This window comes from Pezoporus flaviventris, unplaced genomic scaffold (genome assembly GCF_033815535.1).
Source record: "Pezoporus flaviventris isolate CSIRO_AGI_PZ_B2104156 unplaced genomic scaffold, CSIRO_AGI_Pfla_v1 ptg000015l, whole genome shotgun sequence".
Lineage (NCBI taxonomy): Eukaryota > Metazoa > Chordata > Aves > Psittaciformes > Psittacidae > Pezoporus > Pezoporus flaviventris.
Window position 1 is genome coordinate 17,659,055 of NW_026892563.1, and position 24,545 is coordinate 17,683,599.

Sequence of the window (24,545 nt, forward strand, 5' to 3'; positions counted from 1 at the left end):
ACCACTTTTTCCAGGCACTGAGAAAAGCTTCTCAGCAAGACTAATGCATTTCAGAAATACTGATTTATTAGTTTTCTTCTTCTGTGCAGTAACGCTGATAAGCTTTAAATACTTGATTCTTCTATACTATATGAAATTATTATTTGGTCTCTGGAGACAAGGACCATATTAAGAATTATTATTGCTTTATTTGACAGTGTGCAATGGCCAACCTTCGTAACATTTAAATGTAAATTCACACTGAATGTAGAAAAAAATTTATAAAGGTAAATTATAGTAGGGCTATAAATATACAAACAGGAAACCTAGTATAAAGCCTTCCATTCCACAGGTTTATTTTATAAAGCAGAGAAAATAAACAAGTGCCTAGTTACATTTTACTAATATATGTATCAATTTTAATTCTTAGGTTTCTAGGCTAAGATTTCTAAAGACTAATGGAAAACAGACTCCTTCAACCACAATTCAGGACATTAAAAAAATGGCCCAACTTTCAACCTTGCTACAAACTCAGTTACTTGCTCTATAACCACATACAGCACAATCACAAGACTAGTTCCTATGCTCATAAAACACATCAAACCTCATTTAAAAGAATAGTTGACCAGCTGCAGGCTAAGGTACTTATTTCTCTGCCAAGCAAGTATTAACAGTTTCCTAAAACCATGTGGTTCTACCTGGTTAACAAAGATTCTCGAAACGATCCATTTTAAAATATTAGTAACATTTTGTACGGGAGAGGGGGAGGAAGGAGGGGGAGTGAGCGAGTGGCTGCATGGGCCTGGGTTGCTGGCTGGGTTTAAACCACGACATCTAGAAAAGTTTAAAAAAGTAACCAAATTCTATAAACATTTCCAACCCTTGGGATGTTAACTTGAAACTAAAGTGACCAAAACACTTGAGTTCCAAAGGACTAACCACAAGAACTTTAAATCAGTTCTTTTGGAGGGAAGATAAAAGATCCATGGAAAAAAATACTGCATTTATCTCCCTAGTCACTCACATATGCTATTAAGACATGAAGGAAAGATTAGGTAATTAAATGCTTGTTTCAAGAATTCACTTAATGAATAATATAACAACTACAATATGGAGGCAATTGCAGTACAATCCAATGTATAGGAGTATGGTATTAACAACTTGACTCATAAGCTAAAATATATCAGAATATTCGGTAACCCTTGTGGTCTCATTAATGAAAATGCACACTTGATACTAGTTACAGACTTGATTTTTTTCTTCTACTATCACTGCATATTTCTGTATTCACTATCAAGTATAGCCTATTTCAAGAGAATGAATCAGAAACAGTTTTTGCAAACTTTAAGGATACATTCACATAGGAGATAATGTAACCCATATTCATAGTCAGCAAAGAATAAATCTCAACAACGACAAAAGTTTATAATTTAACGTTGCTGTCAACTACCCTCTCTCTTAAGCATTTCATCATACTAATTTCGCATATACTGGTACTCAGGGAGCAGTAGCTTACATATTTACAATTTTGGTTGTTTTTTATTAAATTACACATTTTGACAAAGTAAAAACAGGTATTACTCCCTCTCTCTGTAGGAAATAATTGTGAAATGCTGTAAGGTGGTATATACCTAAAGATTATTTAGATATACTTTTCTGAGGGGGAGTTTGCAAACAGTACCACACCATTCTGCTTCTTGCCCAGAAGCTAGCTGGATTATAAAAGACAAGGCAAGCACCAGTACCTCTCCATCACCTGTCAGAGTACAAAAGCTGCACATGACACTGTCAATTATGGTGCTGCATCCTAACAGCCATCCCAGCAATTGTGCATCTCAGTATACTGAAGCGCAAAGTAGTACTTTTTATGGTGATTTGCTCTATCAGTTTTAAACCTACAAGATAATTTAGAAGCAACCTTGATGCTCTATCAGTTTTAAACCTACAAGATAATTTAGAAGCAACCTTGATTCAAAAAAATGAGGATTTAATTTGCTTAATAAAAATACATTTTAAAAACAAACAGGTAGAAGTATCTGAGATTTATGCAAGTTCCCAGACTACTTTGTTTTGAGCAATATTATCACCGAAGAGATAGGTGTGTTCTACCTAGGTTTACAAACAGATTTTCCACTTCTCAAAACCCTAATAAAACCATGAGTCTCATGGATGTTTTCACTAGCTTTGTCCATAAAGTCTCATATGCAAGGCATTCTGAGAAGTCTCTCTAAAAGAACAACAGCCATTAAATCACCGCTGCTCACACAGCATGGTTTAAACGGTTTCTCTGGCATTTGGGAGTACTACAACCACCCATGCTAAGTCGACAAAAAGGTATATATGCCTTTGTAGATATTTAAATCTAGTAATAAAATCACTCAGGTCAACCAAAATACATTTTGCATATCTAATGAAACTACCAAGAGGGAAAATAAAACTGCCTGAATTAAGCTCCCACCTGCTCGGTGTCAATAGTACAACCGCCTCTCTTAAACTCACCTCTTCAAAGAAAGCAAAGAAAGCCGCAGCAAGGCAAAAATACCAACATACAGCATCAAAAAGTGGTCTTCCTATTAAACACTGCTTCTACACATTACGAAATTAAGAACACAGTATCCTCAAGCCAGAGAAAGCTTGCCGAAGTCTTCCCAAAGAACTGTCTACATCACTCATTTTCAGCATTTAAAATTAAATATTAAGATTTGAACACAAAAATCAATTTTCCCATTAAATTTTAAAATAGTTTACAATGACTCAATGTATTCTTGGGTAGATGGCATTCTGATAAATCACTGTCAATGTCTTTAATTTACATCTTCAATTTTTAATTATCATTAGCTTGTTACTTGTTAAGTCGAGTTCTTCACTACTTAAAATACTGCGTTTTGTTTGGTCTTGGCATGTGTTTTGCTACTGTCACAGCACTAAAATTATTCACCTCTCTGCCCATATATAAACTGGTTAGGTCCTTTATGAGCAAACCAAATGCTGACACTAATCTTAGAATTAATATCCTTTGTTTATATTTACCACAAAACACTTCAAAAGGACTCCATTTAAAATAATCACGCAAAAAGCATTACATTTTAACGTGTCAAAAAAAAATATAAACAAAACTGGAGGCAAACCATTCTGTTATCTTTTAGAATAAATTGCTCACATTTTGTTTGTCTGTGACTCTTATGACTCTGAAGAGATTCCCTTCTTTCTACCTCCTTGCTTAAGATCGTGAAAGTCATCTCTGATTTGGCATTGTAACAGGTAGTGGTACGGTTTATAGGTTTTAATTTTTCCTATAATTATTAACATCTTTAATGTTAAAACAAGCTATTTGTTGCTTAACTTTCAACCACACCTTCCATTCGAAGGCATATGATGTAATCATGGTTGATGTAATTTCAAAACATCTACAGAAAGGCTGGTGTACCTATCATAGTGTTTTTCCTTCTAAATACTTTAGAACGACTCCCTGGGGGAAATTGGGTATTTTTCTACTCAGTTTTCAGCAGAAACCATCAATTGAATTAGCAGATAGACTACTTCAACATTAGAATATTTTATGAAAAAAGAATGCTAATCAAAGTTTGTAACTAAAGACTGAAGAAAAATTTCTCTGACTTCTGCAATTTCTGTCATTTTCTTGTGCAGAAATAAACAAAAAAAAATCACACAGTTTTAACAAAGACTGATCAATAAAGCATGAAACCACAAACAACAGACAACTACATTCAGGAACAAGCATGAGCTTACAAGAGCAGATAAAAATTCTGTGTGTCAGTAGAAAAACAAGTCTCTTGAATAAAGATTTCAATTTGAAATACTGATTCCAGCTGATTTGCTGACCTACTACAGTCTTGCACTTCTTTGATGCAAAAAGGGCAGAAACCAGCAATTTCATATTTGCAATCATGGATCTGGAATCAGAGCTCAAATTTATTCTTATGTAGATTCTGCAGATAAAATTGATTCAAAATCCGAGTACGGATGCTAAATAGCATTTTCTTAAAATTAATTAAAAAAACCCTAATACCCAAAAAACCTCACAAAAAGATAATTTGAGAACATTCACAAAACTGGCATTCTAAATCAATCATTCTAGTTCAGCATTTTTGTCCATAATCAAGTTAGAAAATAATTAACTGAACATTTAGAAGAAATGGTTAAAAAGTCTAGGATTACCTTCAGTTGATTATTGAAAATATCAATTTCCTGAAGTTTAGATCTGGTTTCTTTTTCTACTTCATCTAGTTGATCTCGAAGCTGTTGACGTGCTATTTCCTTGGCTTCTAAGGCTCTTTTGATAGTAAGAAGAGAATCTCCTGGTTTTAAACATATCGTCAAATAGTATTTTCTTAGGCAGAGAATTTTAGATCATAGAAAGCAACATTTTTCAACATGCATGTTGCAACACAGAAAAACCCAAAATTACAGACTGCACTGCAATGCAGCATTATGTCCTATACGGACTTAGACATGTATAAAAATATACTTACTGTGCAAACTGTTCTGTTGAACTTGCTTCAGCTGATCATTAAGCAATTGCTTTTCTGGAATCAACCTTCCAAGCATCTGCTGAGATTCCTGAATGGATGATAACAAGAAGAGAGAAAACAAGAAGAGAAAGAAACAAAAAGGTGAGGAATGACTTTAGCCATGTGACCTCTCATTTGCATTTCTTTCTGAAAACATTCTACTTTTCCCACACTAAATTATGTGTTATTGCTACCAAACACTACCTGTGTGTTACTACCACTCAGGCATAGTTTTGTGCCAATACAAAAAACTGACTATATCAAATTGAAGCATATTACTTGAGAACTGATTCTCACTGAATATGTAACTGGGCTTGTACTTACTTGAAATTCTGGGGAAAAAAGACATGGATGGATTCCAGGAAATACTAACACCGGCACATACTGTTTAATTCTCATTTTAATAAATTAATATTAACTTTTACCAAGAATAGGAATACAAATATTTACAGTTTCTTTAAATAAGAGAAAATAAAGGCTTTCACTTTAAAGGAATATGGCCCAAAGCTGTGCAAAACATGTTCTGTTAGATGAGAATACTTGCGTCCCAGATTTCTTGATAGTACGCATGAAAAAGGATTATGATATCTCTCAATTTCAACACATGGTCCTAATACTGTACATCTTTGGATGACAAATTCCTCCTGTGGTGGATATATATCCTATATAACCCTTGCTCTTCCTGGAGGATGAAGTGCTACTTCCTACACCTTTCAGAAGCCTTGACCTCCAACTTCAAGTTATCAAAACATATCACAGAAGGTGAAACGGCTTATTTTATAAAAATCACCTGTTAACATGCCATCTTTCAGACAAACCAAGGGATATATTTCAGCAGGTGCAGGCTTTTGAGGAATCAACAATTTCTCATCAGACAATTTCAATTTGTCATGAAGGATTGCAAATGACATAATACAATCCTAGGAATAAATGTCACCTAATCACTTAATACTAGAGTAAGTCCCATAAGAAGTTTTTAGGTTTTGTACAACAACACAAGGATGGCCATGCTGACATGACTTCGTAGTTGTCCCAGTTCCCTCATGGCAATCTTTGACTGGGCTTCTGCAGTGTACAGCTCAGAACATGGTCCTTTGTGTTTACACTACCCCTTCCACTACATCCTCTCACTCAAATGTCTTCATGCCCCATGCCGTGGTTCAGCACGAAATATTTAAACAGTATTATCAAATTAGTATAGCACACAGGCATAATGGAAATTAAGTTTACAAGTTGTATAATCCAAGAAATGTGGCGTTTAGTAGAATAAAAGTATTGATGGATAAACCTCAAGAGAAAGAGGAAAGGAAATCACCTTTCAAAACACAAGGATATCAAAATAATACCATTCCAATCCAAGAACCATTTAGGTAAGCCAAACAGCAGAATGGATATCAGAATAAAAAAGGATGTAAAGAAAAATTATCATTCTTCAAGCACAAAAAGTAACATAGGACAGTCTTTCAGGATGGAATGCAATCCTAACCTTAGTTGGTTATTTTTAAAGGCCAGAATATGTCTAAATTCCAGACTACTCAATCTTAATACACAGAATACTCTGGAGAGTATTTAAGGCTGAGAATATCAAGGGATCATGTGGGTCGAGTTCTGTTTCCTGAAATCACAGACAGCCATGCAAATAAGCATCTATTCTGAGAGCATCCACAGCATTTCTATTCCACATCCTTTAGCAGTACTGAAGAAACAGATGATAGAAATTCATGGCATCACCAACGCTGAAGTTTCACGCAGCAAGAAATTTCCAAGAATTGAATAATGCCCCCCATGGCAGTAGAAGGCAAACAAAGCAATCAAGAAATAGTTCCTGAAAATCTAACAAGGGAAAGTTTTCTTCTTATCCTACACCCTGAGCAAGAAGGCATATGGGAAACAGAGATACCTTAAGTGTCTGCCACATACCCTGCTTCCAAGTGCTCCAGAGGAAAGCCAAATTACTTGGGAGCCAAGGTGTTCATCAGGGAGGCAAATAATCCCTGCAGGTAACTAGCAGAAGCTCTGCAGACACTATAAACGTGATTCTAACATATACAGTTCAGGTGTTTGAAAGGCAGAATCCTCCCAAACATCCCTGGAGATACCACTCTACCAGACACCCCAGATTCATTTAACTAGCACAAATTTTCATCACCCAAGGTTGTTACACAGTTTCTTTCACAGGTTTAATCAAACTCCATCCTGAAACTAATTAATAGTTCAAAGAATAATTACTCCTTTGAATTAAGTCATCTTTCTATATCAAGTGTCAGATGTACTAAATTAAAATATTTCCAAGTGAAGATGTATCATCCTACAAAGGTAACTAAAAATATTGACTTGTTTATCTATTGTTTAGAGGATCAAAATCTTTTTAAAAAGTCATTTATTAAGTCTTTCCTCCACAAATCAGATAGTAAAAATTATATGATATCTTAGAAACTAATCTTTTTTTTCAGGAAAAAAACTATCCACTCTTTAGGTTCTCCCCAGGTAAAAATCTGGCCTTTTTTACTAAGTAGTGACACTTCTTTCTGGGATCACAGTTGTGATAAACCCTTCAGGCAACACTAACTAAAATATAGTGGTTGACATCAGTGATCAACTGAGAGAAGATAAAACCACAAAGCCACAGCTATTGCTGTCAACCTAAAAAAAAAAAAACCTAACAAAAAACGCCACCAATAAAACACCACCAAACCAAAACACAAAACTAAAGACCAAAACAAAAAAAAAAAAAAAAGTGTGATTTTTCATCACAGAAGTGCTCTTACAGTTGTCATGAGCAAAGTAATTCAGTGAATAGGCATTAACTAAGCTGCTGGGTTCATACCATCTCATAGCGATTACAATGAGCAGAGACGATTAAAAATCACTACAAATGTACTAGTGATTCCAAAACAAGAGTAAAATGTAGACAACTGTGCAAAATTCGTTGTACTTCACCAGATGTTTCAGTAAAATTTCAGAGTGGTGTCAAAATGCTAAAGCAAAAAAAAAAACAAAACAAAAAACCCAAGCTAATTTCCTTTCAACTATTATGATTGGGTAGCATAAATAGTGTTGGGAAGGTGAAGAATCCCTCTGCCTTCCTCAGTTTTTCCTTTCATGGTGATGTAGTTAAAACTGATGCATAAAAGCTGTAGGTAAGGAAAAAGCACATCTACTATCAGCCAAGGTTATGACTAAAAATTCAAAAATTGTTAATAAATCTACAGAGAACACTGTCCTTTGTTTGCACTTTTTAATAACCTATTTAAGCACACCTAATGGTGGATAGAACAGATTTCTTATTAATCATTTCCCAATAATATTGATTTCACAGTTTTTTCCTTCCATCTGCACCTTCCATTTATTACACCCAGTCATGGAAGCTCATTCCAAGTTCTTCACAATAATGATACTCTCTCACTTTTTTTTTTAATGATGTGTGTTGTAATGGGACCCTAACTAAACTGTAGCACATTGTTTTTTACTATAACATAAACAGCTTACAGCTTTTTACAGTAACATATCATTTTCTTCTTGTTATATTATGACAAAAGCAAAGAGATACTTTACCCTTTCTGACTACAGAGGCTAACTGAACAAAAATTACCAAGCTAACAGAAACAACATATGAAAGTAGGATATGAATTCCATTCAATTTGTTGAAATAGCATTTATCTATTAATGTCTGTGTAGCTGCTTAGCTTCTTCTGGAGTGAGTTCCGGTACCTCAGACCATTTCTATGGAAAGCTTTTGGAATAGAACGGTTAGAGAGAAATTCAGGTGGTTGTTGCTTTTACATAGAGATTGGCTGTGCACATAAAATCAGTAGCCTTCAACTTATTCAGGTTAAATGAGGGATTTTCACACATTTTATCAAGCACCAAGTTTTTTTGTCTCTTTGAGCCAGTACTGCTAAGTGTAACTTTATTGCCTAAACACTTGATTCAGTGCTGTTTGCCTTCACATTTTCAGTTGCCAATACAGAAGCATTTCATTAAAGAGAGAAGAGTAGTTTCACGCCTAACTATGGCAGTTGTTTATGTCACAAGCATTTATTGTTTTCTACTGTTTGCATCAAGTGGACACAAACACTTATACTCTTTGCAACAACCTGCTTTGGAAAGAAAGATGCCTTGTAAAAGGTGTAATGGTGTATATGAATACACAAAACAGAAATGCGAGATGTTTTTAAAAAAACAAATAAATAAGTCAAAAAATACTGCTACATAAAACAAAAAACCTGGAACTTTCAAGTCTGGTATTGTTCAAATAAATGTACCATATTAATTATGCTTAGAAAGCTGGAATGGAACAGTTGGATTAGGTTTTATGATATGGTTTACTCCTAAGTGTGAGATTCGCTTTGACTGGTAGAAAAAAACATTGAAAGCCCTTATTACTCACCAATAATTAATTTGAAGCAATATAAAATATTTAATAAAGAAAAAAATTCCCCAAATCAAATACTACCACTCATCTAGGAACCTTTACAAATTGCAAAGACTATTCAGTCACTAAAAGCACACCTCTACACAATTCCATCTTTAATTTGACAGAGAATTTTAGAGAAGTAGGAAAGACAAATTTCAGGATTAAATGAAAAAGTAACTGGTTTAACTGGTAATTTCATTTTGAAAGTTTATTATTTTATAATTAAAAAAAAAGAAGAAAGGATCATCAACTAGCCACTTCACTGAAGTCAATTCTTTCTTTCAGCACATACAGAGAGCAATCGCTGCCAACACAAACACAAGTCATAAAATTTCATTCTCCTCATCCCCCCAAACCCTTTAACTTCTTCAGCCAAACAGCTTATTTCCTGCTCCCCTCAACAGGATTCCATGAGTTTGAAGTGATAATCACAGACACACCTTCAAGTGTAGGAAACAATTCTTAGACATGTCTGAAGAACATTCATACAAAAGAATGACAAATTATCTACAACAATTCCTTACGTACAAGGAAAAACACATCATATATAGAGGCAAGTTTGGTTAGGATCTTGATGCAGTTGAGGAGGTCAAAATGCAAAGCTAAGAACAAAATTAGAGAATGTTTTCCCACCTGTAGCTGCTGCTGCAAATGGGTGATTTCAGCAATTCTCAGTTCTCTAGATTTATTTGTACTTTCGATTTCTTGTCTTTGGGTAGACAGCCGACATCTGATATCCTGTAGCTTTCCCTCCAGCTGATTCTTTTTATCATTCTTAAAAAAAGAAAAAAAAAAGATATCTCTCTTTTTCTACCAGAATGGTTTGTCAGGCAAGTCAGGATCTAAAAAGTATTTTTATTCCACATTGAAAACTTGAAATTATAGAAAATAAACATGGCCATATCACAGCCAATATTGTGCTTGTGTGTTTTATCTGCAACAGGATCACTTACTAGAGCTTCCAGCTCAAATTCTAAGGTCTTTTTCTTTGCCTTCAGAACAACTATATCCTCTTGTTCTTTGTTTCTTTGATTTAGTAATTCTTGCCGACGATTACGCTCCCACTCAAGTTGCCTCTGCCTCTCAAGTTCCCGTTTTGCAGCCTGTACCATTTGGAGAAAGAAAAAAAAAAAAAGAAAAGGAAGTCTATTCTGAGAAACTATTCCAGTCAGTCATATTCAGATTCTCATGTGCAATCCAAACATTAATATAAACACACACTGCTAAGCTGTGGACTAAAATACGTGCCTCTTTCAGCACAGAAATTGCTCAATTGTTTAAATGCTCACTTGAAAGCACTGGTGAAATGGGGTTTTGCTGTAGAGCAGATAGGTGACTAAACAGTATATCACTCTATTTTAATCTCTTTCCCAAGATCCAGTTTTCTGATTTAACAAGTTGTTTCACATTTAGACTGGAAGAACTCTCCAGGACAGCACCAAATCTTTATCCAGCCTCCAACATTACACATTCTGAAGCTTTGCAAATAGTCAAATGTGACTGCACTGACTGCGTCATCATTTGGCAATATGAGAAAAAAATAACTTTGGAAGTTAACCAGTACGTGTTTCCTTTAACATATTAACTATGCTATGAATCATGAATGCCACCAATGCCCGTAAGTTTTTCTTCATTCATTCAAGCATCTTTTTATATCAAGAAAATAATTACTATTTTTTAAAAAGCCAGATGTTAGGAGCACATTGCCTTATATCTAAATATTCATTCTTTCACATGAAAAACAAAGAAGCAGAGAGATGACTCTTTTTTTACCTCCAAACCCCCAGAAATTTAAGTTCATTCTTTAAATGTTTGCTGACTAAAAATTACAGCAAAATATTTAGTGTAAACATTACATTTTGTTCTAATCAAGCACAGCTGCCAGTGACATAACCACCTTCTTTTTATCCAGTTGGTTACCTCTCTTCTTTCTATTTCTTTTCTCCTTTCCTCTTCTCTCTGCCGTTCCAATTCCCGTTGTTTTTCCAGCTGTTTCTCTAGCTCCAGTTGTCTTTTACGTTCTTGCTCCTGCCGCTCACGTTCTTTCCTTTCCTGCTCTGCCCGTTCCAGCTGTGCTAGACGTTCTTGCTCTTTGCGTTGCTGTTCCAAGAGAGCCTGCCTCCGTTTCTCAAGTTCTAGATTGCCACGTTCAAAGTTCTCCCGTTTTTTATCTTCAAAGGTAACTTTAATGTGTGGAAACATGGGGCAAAAGAGAATTAAACTCTGCTACTGACTTAAAAAAAAAATATCAAAATCTATATATGCTGAATCAAAGTGAAACAACCTTCCAACAGTACTAGACACAGCTCTAAACTACTGATAATACAGCAATATAGGAAATTATCGGTTTTATCAGTAGCATTTACATTGTAGATCCCCTTAAATCCACATCGTTAGGAAACCAAGGTGTAAATTTCAATCCCTATTTCTCAGGCTTCTAGGATTCTCCTCAAGCCCTACAGGTGGGTATAATTTAGATAAACCATTCACTAGCTAGTCCTCTGTGAGGACACAGGATCTGGAGTTCCTGTATACACTTGATAATAGTAGCAGTTTTGCTACTGTTCGCATTTGATAATAGTAGCAGCAACAAGAACCAACACTTCAATTACTATAAGGGAAAGAATTCAGCTGATGATATTATCAAGAAGCCATTATGCAAATGACCAGAATGTATTTAAACTTGATATTCTCATAAGATTACTCATTACTGTCAGGAAAAGAAATGGTTTGCTTAAGTTCTTGAGCAGCTGAACTCAGTAAGACTGGATTCCTGCAGATTTGCACGTTTGTCACTTACAGTCCTAAAGGAATGACCTCATTTCCAGCAGGCATTCCCTGACATTCTGCAATATCAGGAGTTGTCCTTTCCTTGCTCCACGTTCCTAGGTCCACCCCTTACAGTTCCTCCAAATTATTCTTTCCGCTTCACCTTCTGTCTCTTTTCATAATGAAATCTGTATGTCCTATTCCCATACCCCATATTCTGTATTTCTCTTCCTGCATGCTCAAGATGTACATTTTTGGCAGGGAAGAAATAGCACATATTTACCTCAAAGCGTGCATGCACTGTTTGACACATTTACTCAACATCTGCTGAACCAGCTGAACTCTTGTCTTTATTTAAGTTGGGCCCCCTTTCCTATTGCCAATTGCCAATTTTCATAAAACTTGAAAAAAATCTAACCTTTGATGTCTGTCAAGTTTGTTTAAAATTAGTTTCTCGGTTCAAAGAATATTAAGATACAAACTGATAGAGAATGTGATTATAACTCCCACTGATTTAGGAAACCAAGTAGAAAGGAGAAAAAAGAAGAAAAAAAAAAGTCATTTCAAGAAAATCAGTTAAAAGGAATAGGTAGAAAGACAAAACACTTGCAAATAGCATCGACAATAAGATACCATGTTCAAGGCTCAGAAAGAGCAGATTCTAAGATGACAGTCCAACAAGCTAGTACAGCTATTCAGGAAAATCAAGGTAGTTACAAAAAAAAGAAAAAAAAAAAAAATAAAAATATCCAAAGTACAAAAACAGAAGTGAGAAACTTCTAGCAACTTAAATACATAGCTATTGGCTTGTGTTATTATGCTTAAGAGAAAGCTTCTAAAAGGTTATAAAAGCCAACAATAAAAATTTTTTCAAATATCTCAAAATAAGAAAAAAAAACAACCCACAATACCTAGCCAGATTTAGCAAAGCCGATGAAAAAGCAAGATAACATACACTATTATCTTTACAATGGAAAATCTGCACATCAAATACAGTAAAAGGCTTATACACTCTAGCTCCTCTTCAAATGAAAGCAAAAATGGCTTTAAACCAAAAATAAAACCAAAAAATGAAGAATAACAGGTTGCCAAAGACAATTCCAATCCATAGTTCAAATACAAAATTCATGAACTACAAGCTGTGCTGTGCAATCCATCTTTTAATCAACATCAGTGCTGTAAGACTACAAGATGACAATTGAAACATCAGTATTTAAGAAACGACAGTATAATGATCCTGAAAGGTACAAACAAGTACCTGGCAAAGTAGCAGAGGCTACAATAGACAGAGAGTTACTATACATGACTAAACACGATACCATGGAAGAATCACGGCAGGAAAGTGCTGCTTCTCAAATCTAATAGATTCAATTGTATTCAGAGCAGCCCTGTGGAAAAGGATTTGGGGGTGCTGGTCAATGAGAAAATGAACATGAACCGGCTTCAGTGTGCACTCACAGCCCAGAAAGCCAACTGTATCCTGGGCTGCATCAAGGAGTGTGACCAGCAGGTACAAGGAGGTGATCCTGCCCCACTACTCTGCTCTCGTGAGACCTCACTCGGAGTATTGTGTGCAGTTCTGGTGTCCTCAACATAAAAAGGACATGGAACTGTTGGAACAAGTCCAGAGGAGGGCCACGAGGATGATCAGGGGGCTGGAGCACCTCCCATACAAAGATAGGCTGAGAAAGTTGGGGCTGTTCAGCCTAGAGAAGAGAAGGCTGCGTGGAGACCTCATAGCAGCCTTCCAGTATCTGAAGGAGGCCCATAAGAATGCTGGGGAGGGACTGTTCATTAGGGACTGTAGTGATATGACAAGGGGTAATGGGTTCAAACGTAAACAGGGGAAGTTTAGACTTGGATATAAGGAGGAAGTTCTTTACTGTGAGGGTGATGAGGCACTGGAATGGGCCTGTGAATGCTCCATCCCTGATGGTGTTCAAGGCCGGGTTGGACAGAGCCTTGGATGACATGGTTTAGTGTGAGGCGTCCCTGTCCATGGCAGGGGGTTGGAACTAGATGACCTTAAGGTCCTTTCCAACCCTAACTATTCTATAATTCTATTCTGTGATTCTATAGATGATCTTAAGGTCCTTTCCAACCCAAAGTATTTGATGATTCTGTGATTCTAAGTCCCTTTTTTTCCTCCTTTACTGCCTTTTTCTTTTTTTTTCCCTTTTTTTTTTTATTTTCCCCAAAAGCAGAGCTGCTAAGGCTTGTATCAAAAAACATAGTTACACAGACTTCAATGAAACAGGCTTCTGTATGCATACTGTGATCTTAAAAGTACATAAGGCAAACTACACTCCAGTTAAGTCAGAATGTGGAGTTAGTAAAAAGTTTTCATTGTACAACTGTAGGAGGACTGCAAAGTGCTGTCTCTGTTGAGAGTGCATAAAATGAGCAACCCAAATGTTATTCATCTCTCCACTGTCACTAACAGAAAGTATCATGCAATAGTAAGGAATTAGCTGGACCAAGCAATGTCTTGGTTATGCCTCTGACATGTCAAAAACTGATCTCAAAAGAAAGCATTTCTTAATACGCCTTTTTAACTCCACAGCATAACCTGATGATAGCATCTCTCTGATCAGAGCACACAATGTATCTCTGTTTTTGCTTGCTCACCAGGTAATTTCTTTTCCAGTTGCTGCTGTTCGTCTTCTAATGCTGGTTCTTCTGGTAACCTTTGGTCTGCAGACACTGAACTTCCAGCAGATATGCCACTACCAGAGCGTACTCTTCTGTCAATAAAGTGATAATTCCAAGTTGTTTAAAAGAATCTATGCCTGCCAAATATATTTATGATTTAATGATGAAATTATAAATGAAATGCCATGATGAAATGTTTACTGATATTTAATGATCCCTCAGTGTTGCCTAGAGGATTTCACTCAGCCATCGCCATTAAGATAATAGTACCCTCCAGAGTCTCAACAGTACACACCAGTGACCTGAAAAACCCAGTTTAAGGTTCACAGAACCATGCAGCTTCCAGATGTGTTCAACCCTGTCCCCAACATCTCTTACTTGTGACCAGTCTGAAGCTGGGGAAATGCCTATCTCAACTACAGGAAAAGTTGCAAAGACAGAGGAAGAGCTCAAGATAGTCAAGCTAAAAACAAGATCCCACATGGAATAAGCAACAAAATTGTAATCTTCAAGAGGATACTTGAAGAACATGAAGCTACCATGTATGGAAACATCTTTTCATTGCTGTCACTGTCTTCCCAGCCATTTCTCCACAAAAAATGTGAAATAGAGGAACAGAAGTAATGACTCATCACTACTATTCACACACACAACTGCCAAAAACCTCTAATTTGCTATAGTGCAAATCCATATCATGTTTTGAATTCCAATACATAGTATTTGCTCTAAAGAAATATAGGCTTGAACTTGAAATTTATATGGCTAGACTAAGTTTTGGAAGGTATGCTAGCATAAAACATTGACCGAAACTGTATTCTTACAAGGAATTCTTGCTACTTCCAGCATCCAGTAACTGTACAAAACCAAAAAGCTACACAAGCATTTCCCATCAAGGCAGCACTCTGTGACATAGATGCAGTACAAAAAGGAGAGGGATTACTTTTCAATTTCTTCTACTTCATAGTCACAGGACACCTTTCCCAAATGAAATAAAAATTTAGGAATGAGATTCCAGAATTATAACCCATTACCTAAAAGAAGGTGGAATATACTCTGGAGGCAGTACAGGTGGCAGCGGCTGACCAGACATAGCTACATCAATTAAGTGCATAGCCAGAATAAACTCTTCAGCTGTAAGTTTTCCATCTTGATCGATATCAGAAAGATTCCTTTTTAAAGGGAAGGAACAAAGTAAGTAAACTCTTAAACATTAAAAAGCACTGTTAAAAAGCATAGTATTCAGTTTGAAATTAATTCAATTTTTCACTTTTTTTTCCACACTACTTTGTTTCTTCAAAACAAAAAGCAAAACCCAAATGCTTCACTATTTTCCACATATCTCACACATCTGCCTGGAAACTATCTTTATAGCCATGGCTTCTACTTTGCTTGCTCTTTGAGTGCTGCCTGTACCAGATACTATGTAAATAACATTAATCAGTGGAGCTTTCTTGAACACTTTGTGAACAGCTACTACACAGCATCATTTAGAAAAGAATCAGCTCAGATGTTTGGTAGAACTTTTTGGTTTGGAATTCTTCTTCCCTGGAGGCTCCTATTTCACCTTCCAGAGCACACATCTGCATTAAAATCAAAGCCATTAACATTCTAGTCCTGACAAGCACAAAAATGTTTTAGCATTATACACTTGCCAAAAATTATGGAGTAACATCTCTGGATGACCTAAACCCGTCAGATGCACAAAATGCTTTTATTCATGGTAATGTGGCATTGGACAAAATTTAACAGCCTAAACATCAGCTTTGTTTCACTAGTGTGCTGCACTTTAATCATGCAGGAAAATGTCTGATGATACTGTGAAAAAAATCACAGATAAGCAACTGATACATTCTTTTGATGTCTGGAGGTACAGGACTGTTTTACAGGATTTAAATTTTGAAGACAATTACAGGCTCATTTGACCCATGTTTGTGTTAATGAACTGCTCAGGCTGGGGCATAAGAACAAGTCACTAGAATGAAAATCTAGCAGGCAGATATGATTGATCAGCTTTCCTAACAGTCTGGATCCACATCTTTGTACCAGGAATATGAGAACAGCTGCTACAAGAGTAGCTGACAGGCTACTTCACTGTACTTCACTTTGTGTGTCTATGAATCAGTGAATCCAGACCCAATACAGACTGACAAATCTGGCCCCAGAGAACAGCCACAGGGGTTCCACTACCAGAGAGAAAGTATCAGAAAAAGGAGCTACAAGCCGGGCAACAAAAGCTGTAGGATCAATTCCTTATCTCAGTAGACTTGGCAATTTTAAATGTCAAAAGAGAGTTATGTTTAGAGCTCCTGCACTACACTGACATCATTCCTCTGCCCACACAGCCTGCTTGAACACTGGCAACAAGCACAGTATTTTTTGGTTAATCATCTGCTGGATGACCGAGTTGATATTTTTTTCCTTACAGTAGCTTTATTAGGAAACAGGAGGAGAGAGTGCATTTTAAGATGTAATACAAACATCTGTGCTTAGCAAAGAAAGGAAGTGCAAATTAATTGCCACATTAAACTGACAACACAGTTGAAACCCTCAAGCAGGAGTCAGATGGGTTAGTGAGTTGACAACGGTTTTCAAGCAATGATGTAAAAAGTACAGCAGTTAATCAGAAGTAACATTCCATGTAATGATAAGAACATACTAAACTTCAGCAAAGAAGAAGTTGAAAGGAAAACAAGAAGCTGAGACAAATCCTTTTAAAATCCATTATTTTAAGTGTATGTAACTTCAGCCCCTTGGAAATAAGCCCTTAGAAACTCATCTAAAAGGCACAGAAGTCCCCCAAAAAAAGCAGGGTTCTGGATTAAGCTTCCTTTTGTACTACCTGTTCAAATCTGTGAGTTTCACTGGTGCTGTATCACATATGGCCAGGGATGTGGAAGATATAGGAGGCTCTACATTTTGTCTGCCTCAAAAACTCGTAACTGAAACCCAACTTACAAAACACCTATGTGCATAGTGTAAAAGATACTATTTTTAAATTTTGTCAAGTAATATTAATATAAGCATATCAGTGCAGGTTTTGTTCTATAAAGTGTCATTTAACCAAAAGCACTACATAAAGTTATACATTAAAAAAGCAACATGTAATGACTTATCAGTGGAGGAAGACTGAAAAGGGAGAAAAAGCCCACAGTATTCAGTATAGAGGTTCAAGTACTGTTTCCAGTTTGGAAATTGATAGATTTACCATATTGTAGCCAGCTGAGCCTGTGGTAAACTCGACTGCATAAGAATAGTTCTTGCTTGTGGACCTAACAAAGGGAAACAAAGATTAACAAACACATAAGCAACTTTCTCCTTTTCTTGCATTACCGAGTAGCTAAAGCACAAGCAGAGCTTAGTTCTGAATAAGATAACACTGAAAAGATGTTATCAACATTAACTAGGCTCCCCCCACCAAAGGAGAAAACTAAAAAGAGCCTCATAACCTTTCCCCTCTCAATAACAGGTTAAATAAAAATAAATGAGAAAAAAGAAAAAAAAAAGGCAAGCTATGAAAGTCAAAGGAGGTAGTAGAACTAAGCCAGTGTATCATTCCAGTTTGTTTCTGAAACTGCGTAGGCACCCTCATCAGTGGATGAGCTGAAACTGGAAATGGCTGCACAAGTTTTCACATAACCCACTGTACCCTTTCCAAGAATTGTTTCCCAGCACCACCTTACTTTGCAGAAAATAAAGGAAAGAAGGTGATAAAATTATCCCAGCTAGAATGAATATTTGTTTCTAAACAAGATCATTAAGCAGTTGGGAGAGTCAAACAGAAAAATGCTGATGGCAACAACAGAGAGAGACACTAGTCCTTTACTATGGGAACAGCATTTTAAATGCTACTATAATTGGCTTTTTACAGATTGAAAAAAGGAAACAACAGAAACTGCTTCAATACCTGTTAAGTGTCCACTCATTGTTTTATCATGGCTATTGAACAGCTGTCTGTACTTCAGTCGTGATGACTGAGGTACAGCCCACTCTGCCACAGGTGGCACACTGGAATTAGAAAAAGGATAAGGGGGGGGAGGGGGGAAGATGATTTTAAATTTATTCACATGAAGCTAACAGGTACAACAACATGACATGCTGCACAGAGATCAAGTTTTATGCTCAATATGGTTCTTTTCACAAATATTCCCTTCTACTCCCGAAACCACAACAGGTTTGATTTCTTGTTTGAAAACATTTATCATAATTCAGCATCTTAGAAGATGTTTTTTTATAAAGTTGAATGACAGGCCTAAGAGTTTTGCTTTTTTCTTTACTAGCGGAGAATTAAGTAACCTAAACAGCTCACAGTGAAAAGCCTTTACATAAACATACAACAGGAAACACCCGACAGCAGTCAGCAGAAAGTAATACCTCATTTTACCCTGTCTTTAACTGGTTGCGTTAGCCAAATAATTCATAAACTGATTAAGGAAAGCAAACATAAAATATACTGAAAACATTTTAAAAGGGTGAAAAAAGCTAAATCTGAAAGCAATCAATGTGCTTGTAATGAAGCTCTAATGACAAAAATAATATTCCCCATTCTAATTCATTCACATAATAGGTTGTGTTGAGTGCTGTTATTTGTAGCTATGATTTCCCATGTTTGAAGGCTGATGCGTCTTCATACTGAAAAACAATGAGCACAGTTCTTCTGTCTTTAGGCACATTTAAACTTTGTCCTTTTTTGTTAAGGCTGAAAAAGACACACACACACACACACACACACACACACACACACACACAGAAAAAGCAGCCAGATCAAATAAGCATTTGTAACAGCACCAAATTCCAGGTTAAAATAAAAAAAATAAAAAGAACCAAGCCCAGCAAATCGCTCTTCCCTGTTCCACTGAGCAGATAGCACCGTAAGATCTTTCAAGGTTGAGCTAAGAAGGATTATGTGAACACTCTCACTCTACTAATTGATCTCATATCCTATTTTCACATGACAACACCTGAAACAGCTAATACCTCTATTTCTCTTTTCTATTTCCAAACTACTGTGCTGAAATAATCCTCCATCATAGGAACAAAGCAAAACCAAGCTGCATCTTAAATAATGAAAACAAGAATTGAAACTCAAACAAAAAAAAAAGCTGACTACTGAAGTTTTATCCATGTCAATTCCTCCCTCACAAGTTTTGCCAGATTTGGAGTTTCCACACATTAAGTCTACTTTACTCTTTACCTATATTTGTACCTTGATCTGTGAAGTAAGGTTATTACACATTAAGTAATGAAACTCTCCTTCATAGATACTCAAATGGTACTTTTGGAGGAAAAAAAGGTTGGAGGACGAAACAGTTGACTCCTGTATGCCAAACACCATGCATGCCAAGAGTTCACTACTGGCGACTCGGCAGACAGAATTATAAAAGCACCACAAATGAAATTTTGAATTTCACCCTTCTCAAAATTCAAAATAATTCTCGGTTATGAAAAAAAATAAACAAAAAAACCTTCAACTTTACCTTTCAATTTAATGGGCTTAGCTCTTCTTCCTCCCTTTCCATAAACTCTGCAAATCAACTACCTTGCTATCTGTTTTCTCCAAAATAAAACTTGAAGACACACACCAGTTCATAATTCAGCATTAGCAGCAGTCTGGGAAGGAACTGCTGGCAGACGTTTCAGAGTTACTGAAGTAACAGTGTGGAGCTGAGGAAGCTCCAGTCTCAGCCCAGAGTTAGAGAACCATGCAATTTCACCTCAGAAAAGAAATCATCTCACCTGAGGTTCAGGCCTCTGTTGGCAATAGAAGTGACCAGTAAGAGACAGATATAGTGAACCCCAAAACTGTATCAGCCCTCTTATGGAATATCTAGAAGCCATCTCAGATGAAGTTTCTTGAACTCCATTCATTATAAAGACTAAGTGTTGTTATGACAAAGCAGATAACTTCTTGTATCTCTGAAAATTATATCAGAGCATCACTATGTTCCTAATACTACTAAGTTTCAAAGAGAAAAAAAATTGTTTGCTTTGAAAGATTTTTAATCCTATTTGACAATAGTCAGTAGTGTCCTTATCTAATACCAGGGCACAAGAAAAATTGGGAAAATAAAAAAAATTAAAAAATAAATTAAATAACATCCCAAGCCATTTTCTCCTTAAAAAAAATCTGTAGTACAGACCTGTAAGAAAGTTTGATTTATAAAGACTTGGGAAATTACTCTCTTACCCCCTCTAAGGAAGTTTGATTTTGTTAGATACATTTCATTTTGCCTAACCATACCTTTTCTTAGGCCTTGAAATAATCTAAAAGCCTTTTAGGTGATTTTTCATGCAGAACTTGAAGAATACACAAGAAACATTCATGTGAAATGCACTTAAAATATGAGAACTATTAAATATTTTGCTTTAAAAAATTAACCTACAGTTGCTAATTTTAAAGAATATTGCTTGTTATGTTTTCTCACTAACAGGAGGATTCTCACTAATAGGCCTATGTAGTATTACACAATGCAGATTATGTTTACAGAAGCAAATGCTTTTCTAAAAATTAAGTTTCCAAGAGTTTGTAAATAGTGTCAACACATACTGTAATAGTTAATTATTATATTTCAATGATTCATTACTCATGGAGCATTCCTTGTGAAACCACAACATACTATGAAATCCTGAAGTATCTCAGCAGGAATTGATTTCTGCAAGTAAATATTATTTCAGAAAACAACTTTGTGAAAGAGAAGTCATTTTTCTAACTCTGAGGAACCAGATACACACATACGCTCCTTCCTTACCAACTTACCTAGCCACATCAAATGATTGTGCCTTTTGCAGTTTTGCATTTAGCTGTGATCCTGGACCAGATCTAGTAAAGGAAGTACTCTTTGGCAATGTGGCTGTAAATAACAGAATACATATATTATATTACCATTTTAAAATGTAGAATTTCAGTGTTGTTCAGTTAGGTTCTAACAACAAATACAAGCATTATGATCCTTTTGATGGTACCACTTTTAAAAATACCAAGATAAACTAACAACGTCTAACAGAATAGGCGAAAACACACTTCCCTCATGTTTTTACTTTCACAGTTTGTGCAAACACTGTTGATATCAAATTAGATTGTGATTAATCAAATTAGATTGTGTTAGAAGTCATATGTAGTCCAGTATTTTAATGTAATCCCAACAAACAGCAGTACTTCAATGGTTATAAATATATCGTAGAGTACCATTTTCCATTTTGCTGGCAAGCTAGATTTATCACACCGCTCTTGTAACAGGGTTAATATTTCTCTCAACATGACCGACTGTTACAGTATGGTATGTCTATGTTTCTTTTTTTAACTTTTATACAAGTTTGCTAACCAATTACATTGGGCTAAACCAAAGTATAGTCTTTACCCAAAGTCACTCTTTAAAGTAAGTTAGAATGGCTAATTCCATGTCTACTGTTCTCTGGACCCAAAGAAAATGGCAAAATAATTTGTTAATAGCAAGAGAGTAAACAAAGTCTCAGTGTAGCATACCAGGATGAGCAAAAGCAGGCAGAGGCTGTATAACAGCAGGAGCTCCATTAGCCAGGGGAGGTACTGCTGCTGCAGGAACAGAAGATACTAATGGTGGAGACATTCCTACTACTGGAATAGATGCCATTGGCACTGGGGCAACTGATGTAAGAGATGGCATGCTGGCAATGCCCCCAATACCTAAGGGCAAGAGAAGGAGATTTTTTTTCTAATCTCGAGACTCCTAATACGATACAACAATTTAACTGTAGCCTGCAACCCAGCAGTAAAAGCAGAATTAAAGAGCAAACTGAAATGGAAACTTTCACACAACCCTTGAAAGAACTCTTACAGTTCACTGCACCATTAGCATGGCAGGGGAACATAAAACAATGCAGAGGGAACAACACAGCACTTTCTAATGTATGCATATAAGATCGCATTGGATGCAACACTAACCAAAAAAGTCTATTAGCATTTGCTGAAAAAAAGAATTGTTTGCCTCAAACTAAATGAAGAGCAGCACTGTCAACTTCCAGTGAGTAATGAACCCACAGCCTACATTTAGCCACAGATGAAAAGAACAAGATTCAGGGTAACTGCTTGCAGCCTATTTTCAAGATGAAACAGTGCAAAGCTAATAAGGTAAAGCACAGTAATGAGGTATTTTAGGTGTATGCACAGTTGCATGGATAACAGGAAGCATAAGGAGTTCCAGTCATGCCAATAGGAAGAATAAGGGTGTGTGCAAACAGCTGAGATCAAGTCTACAGTGACTGAGAATTAAAATCACAGGTTTTGCTGGTTTCCTTGTTTGGTTTTATTATGCCTTTTCTCACTTAAGCCGGTATTTGACCTCTTCAATTCCACTGATTTCTTACAGTCAGAAATAAAACTGTTTTTAAAACTTGTGGAAGCAACAACTGATCAAACAACATGGTTGCACACAGCTTATCAAATGCACTGTTCTTTTTTCTTAAGGACAGCAGTGATTCTCAGGCCCAAACCAAATCGAGTCCCAGTGACAACTAAAACAGAAAGGTAAAGAACTGCTCCCTACAGAATACAGCAAAACATCAAGGTGTCAAACATGAGATTCAGCTTCATTTAGTTACTTTCCCCTCATCATCCCATTTTCCCTACTTTTTACCTTGAAATGATGGCAACTTTGGCAGTACTTAACTATGAGAACTGAATCAGCAGCTGTTCTAGCTAATCACAGTGCAGCGCTGTTTCTAAAATAACAGCAAAGGGATGCATTACTACCATGACTTGTAAAAAGTCAAAAAAAACATAGCTAATCTTGCCAAAGCTGGAGATTCCTTGATGATAGCAGTTCAAACAAAAACTCCATCACTTTGGAATGTATTAGCCCTCATATTAGATCCATCTTTTTTGCCCAGAATCACTTTTGCTTAAAACACACAGGGAGCAGTGTAAGGAGACCTGAAGCAAACAGGACCTCAGCTTATGCTATTCAGTGTGGTTGGGTGATAAAAATTCATTGAGATGGGTTTTCTTGAGCACACGCAGGCATGTGGCAGCATTTGGCTTTGAATTCACGTACTTTTAGAAGTATTTTTTCTTAAAAGTTTCTTTTAGAAACTGCAAAACAACAATCAAATTCAACTTAGGTTGCTACAATACAAGCTGACAAGGAGGAAAACAAAGACCTTACCAAATCCTGGGGCACTAGGCAGAGCAACAGGTGGCTGCTTCATGACAGGAGGCAGTGCAGATGGGAGTTGATAACCTTGTAGTTTTAATTTGATAAGTTTCATTGCTATTGAAAACTCCAACTGATCCATCCTCCCATCATTGTTCATGTCAGCTAGAGCCCTACAAAATACATGATTTTCACACTTAGATTCTTAAATTATGAACTTCAGGAACTGACCTAAGACCATGCACACAAAGGCATGTTCGTTTAAGACTAATTAATTTCCCTTAAAAATATTTATGCCAGGCTAAAAGTGATCATAAAACTGGACACTGTTTAAACCAAGAGCTTCTTTGCATGATTAATGAATATTGTTTAATTCACTTTTCAATTCTTAGAAGAATTACAGTGGAGCACCTAAAGAAGGATTAATGTAGTTCTACAAAAACCTTGCAAAATCACACAAATGAAAATAAATGGTACTGCAAACAGCACCACAGAGAATCAAATTATTTAATCTGCAAATCTGCACTTCAGCTGCACTTAAAATGAAACATTCTTTAATTCTGTGCACTTTACTAAACACTTGCTACATCTGCAAGTGTATAAATGTTTTCAGTTAAACAATAGTACTCAAGATAAAATATTGAGCCTAGACCTTGAATAGGCTTTCATGCAAAGTAGTCTGACTTAAAACAGTCTTCTTTTTGTTTCTTCATTTGATGGTTAAGAAAACCATGCTCAGCAGGGAATAGGGCTAGGCAGTTGGCAGGAGAAAAGCAGGAAGAAGAATGTTAGTTGCTGCAATTGCAAACCAAAAAAACAGAGTAAATGCACATTAGTAATGTGATTGGTTATAAACTTAGTTTTAAACATTACGCTTATTCCTTTGCATTCATTTGGAGAATTAAGTGCACATTTCAGTATTGGAATAATAGATATTTGAAAGTTTATGAGTACATTTATATGGCATGGACATGACAACGTAAAGGACCCTCACAGACTAGTTAAACTAGAGCTTTATGTCTGATCAAATCCCTGCCAAGGAAAGCTTTCATGCAAGTATGTGAACAGTTA

At 36.1% G+C, this 24,545-nt stretch overlaps 1 protein-coding gene across 10 annotated transcripts in view; it reads right to left on the reverse strand.

Moving 5' to 3' along the window:
• ITSN1 (intersectin 1) overlaps positions 1-24,545 on the reverse strand; it is a 136,418-nt gene that overhangs the window by 67,970 nt on the left and 43,903 nt on the right. For 8 of the 10 annotated variants that reach the window (XM_061453647.1, XM_061453645.1, XM_061453650.1 and 5 more), the window contains exons 5-16: positions 23,487-23,647; positions 21,830-22,009; positions 21,104-21,197; positions 18,254-18,354; positions 17,555-17,618; positions 15,381-15,518; positions 14,326-14,441; positions 10,849-11,111; positions 9,882-10,031; positions 9,562-9,702; positions 4,473-4,560; positions 4,159-4,298 (exon numbers count right to left, since the gene is read on the reverse strand). In XM_061453647.1, coding sequence (XP_061309631.1) covers positions 4,159-4,298; positions 4,473-4,560; positions 9,562-9,702; positions 9,882-10,031; positions 10,849-11,111; positions 14,326-14,441; positions 15,381-15,518; positions 17,555-17,618; positions 18,254-18,354; positions 21,104-21,197; positions 21,830-22,009; positions 23,487-23,647 — 1,636 coding nt within the window. The remainder of the gene's footprint in view (positions 1-4,158; positions 4,299-4,472; positions 4,561-9,561; positions 9,703-9,881; positions 10,032-10,848; positions 11,112-14,325; positions 14,442-15,380; positions 15,519-17,554; positions 17,619-18,253; positions 18,355-21,103; positions 21,198-21,829; positions 22,010-23,486; positions 23,648-24,545) is intronic. The other 2 variants (XM_061453654.1, XM_061453655.1) reach the window with 2 other exon arrangements.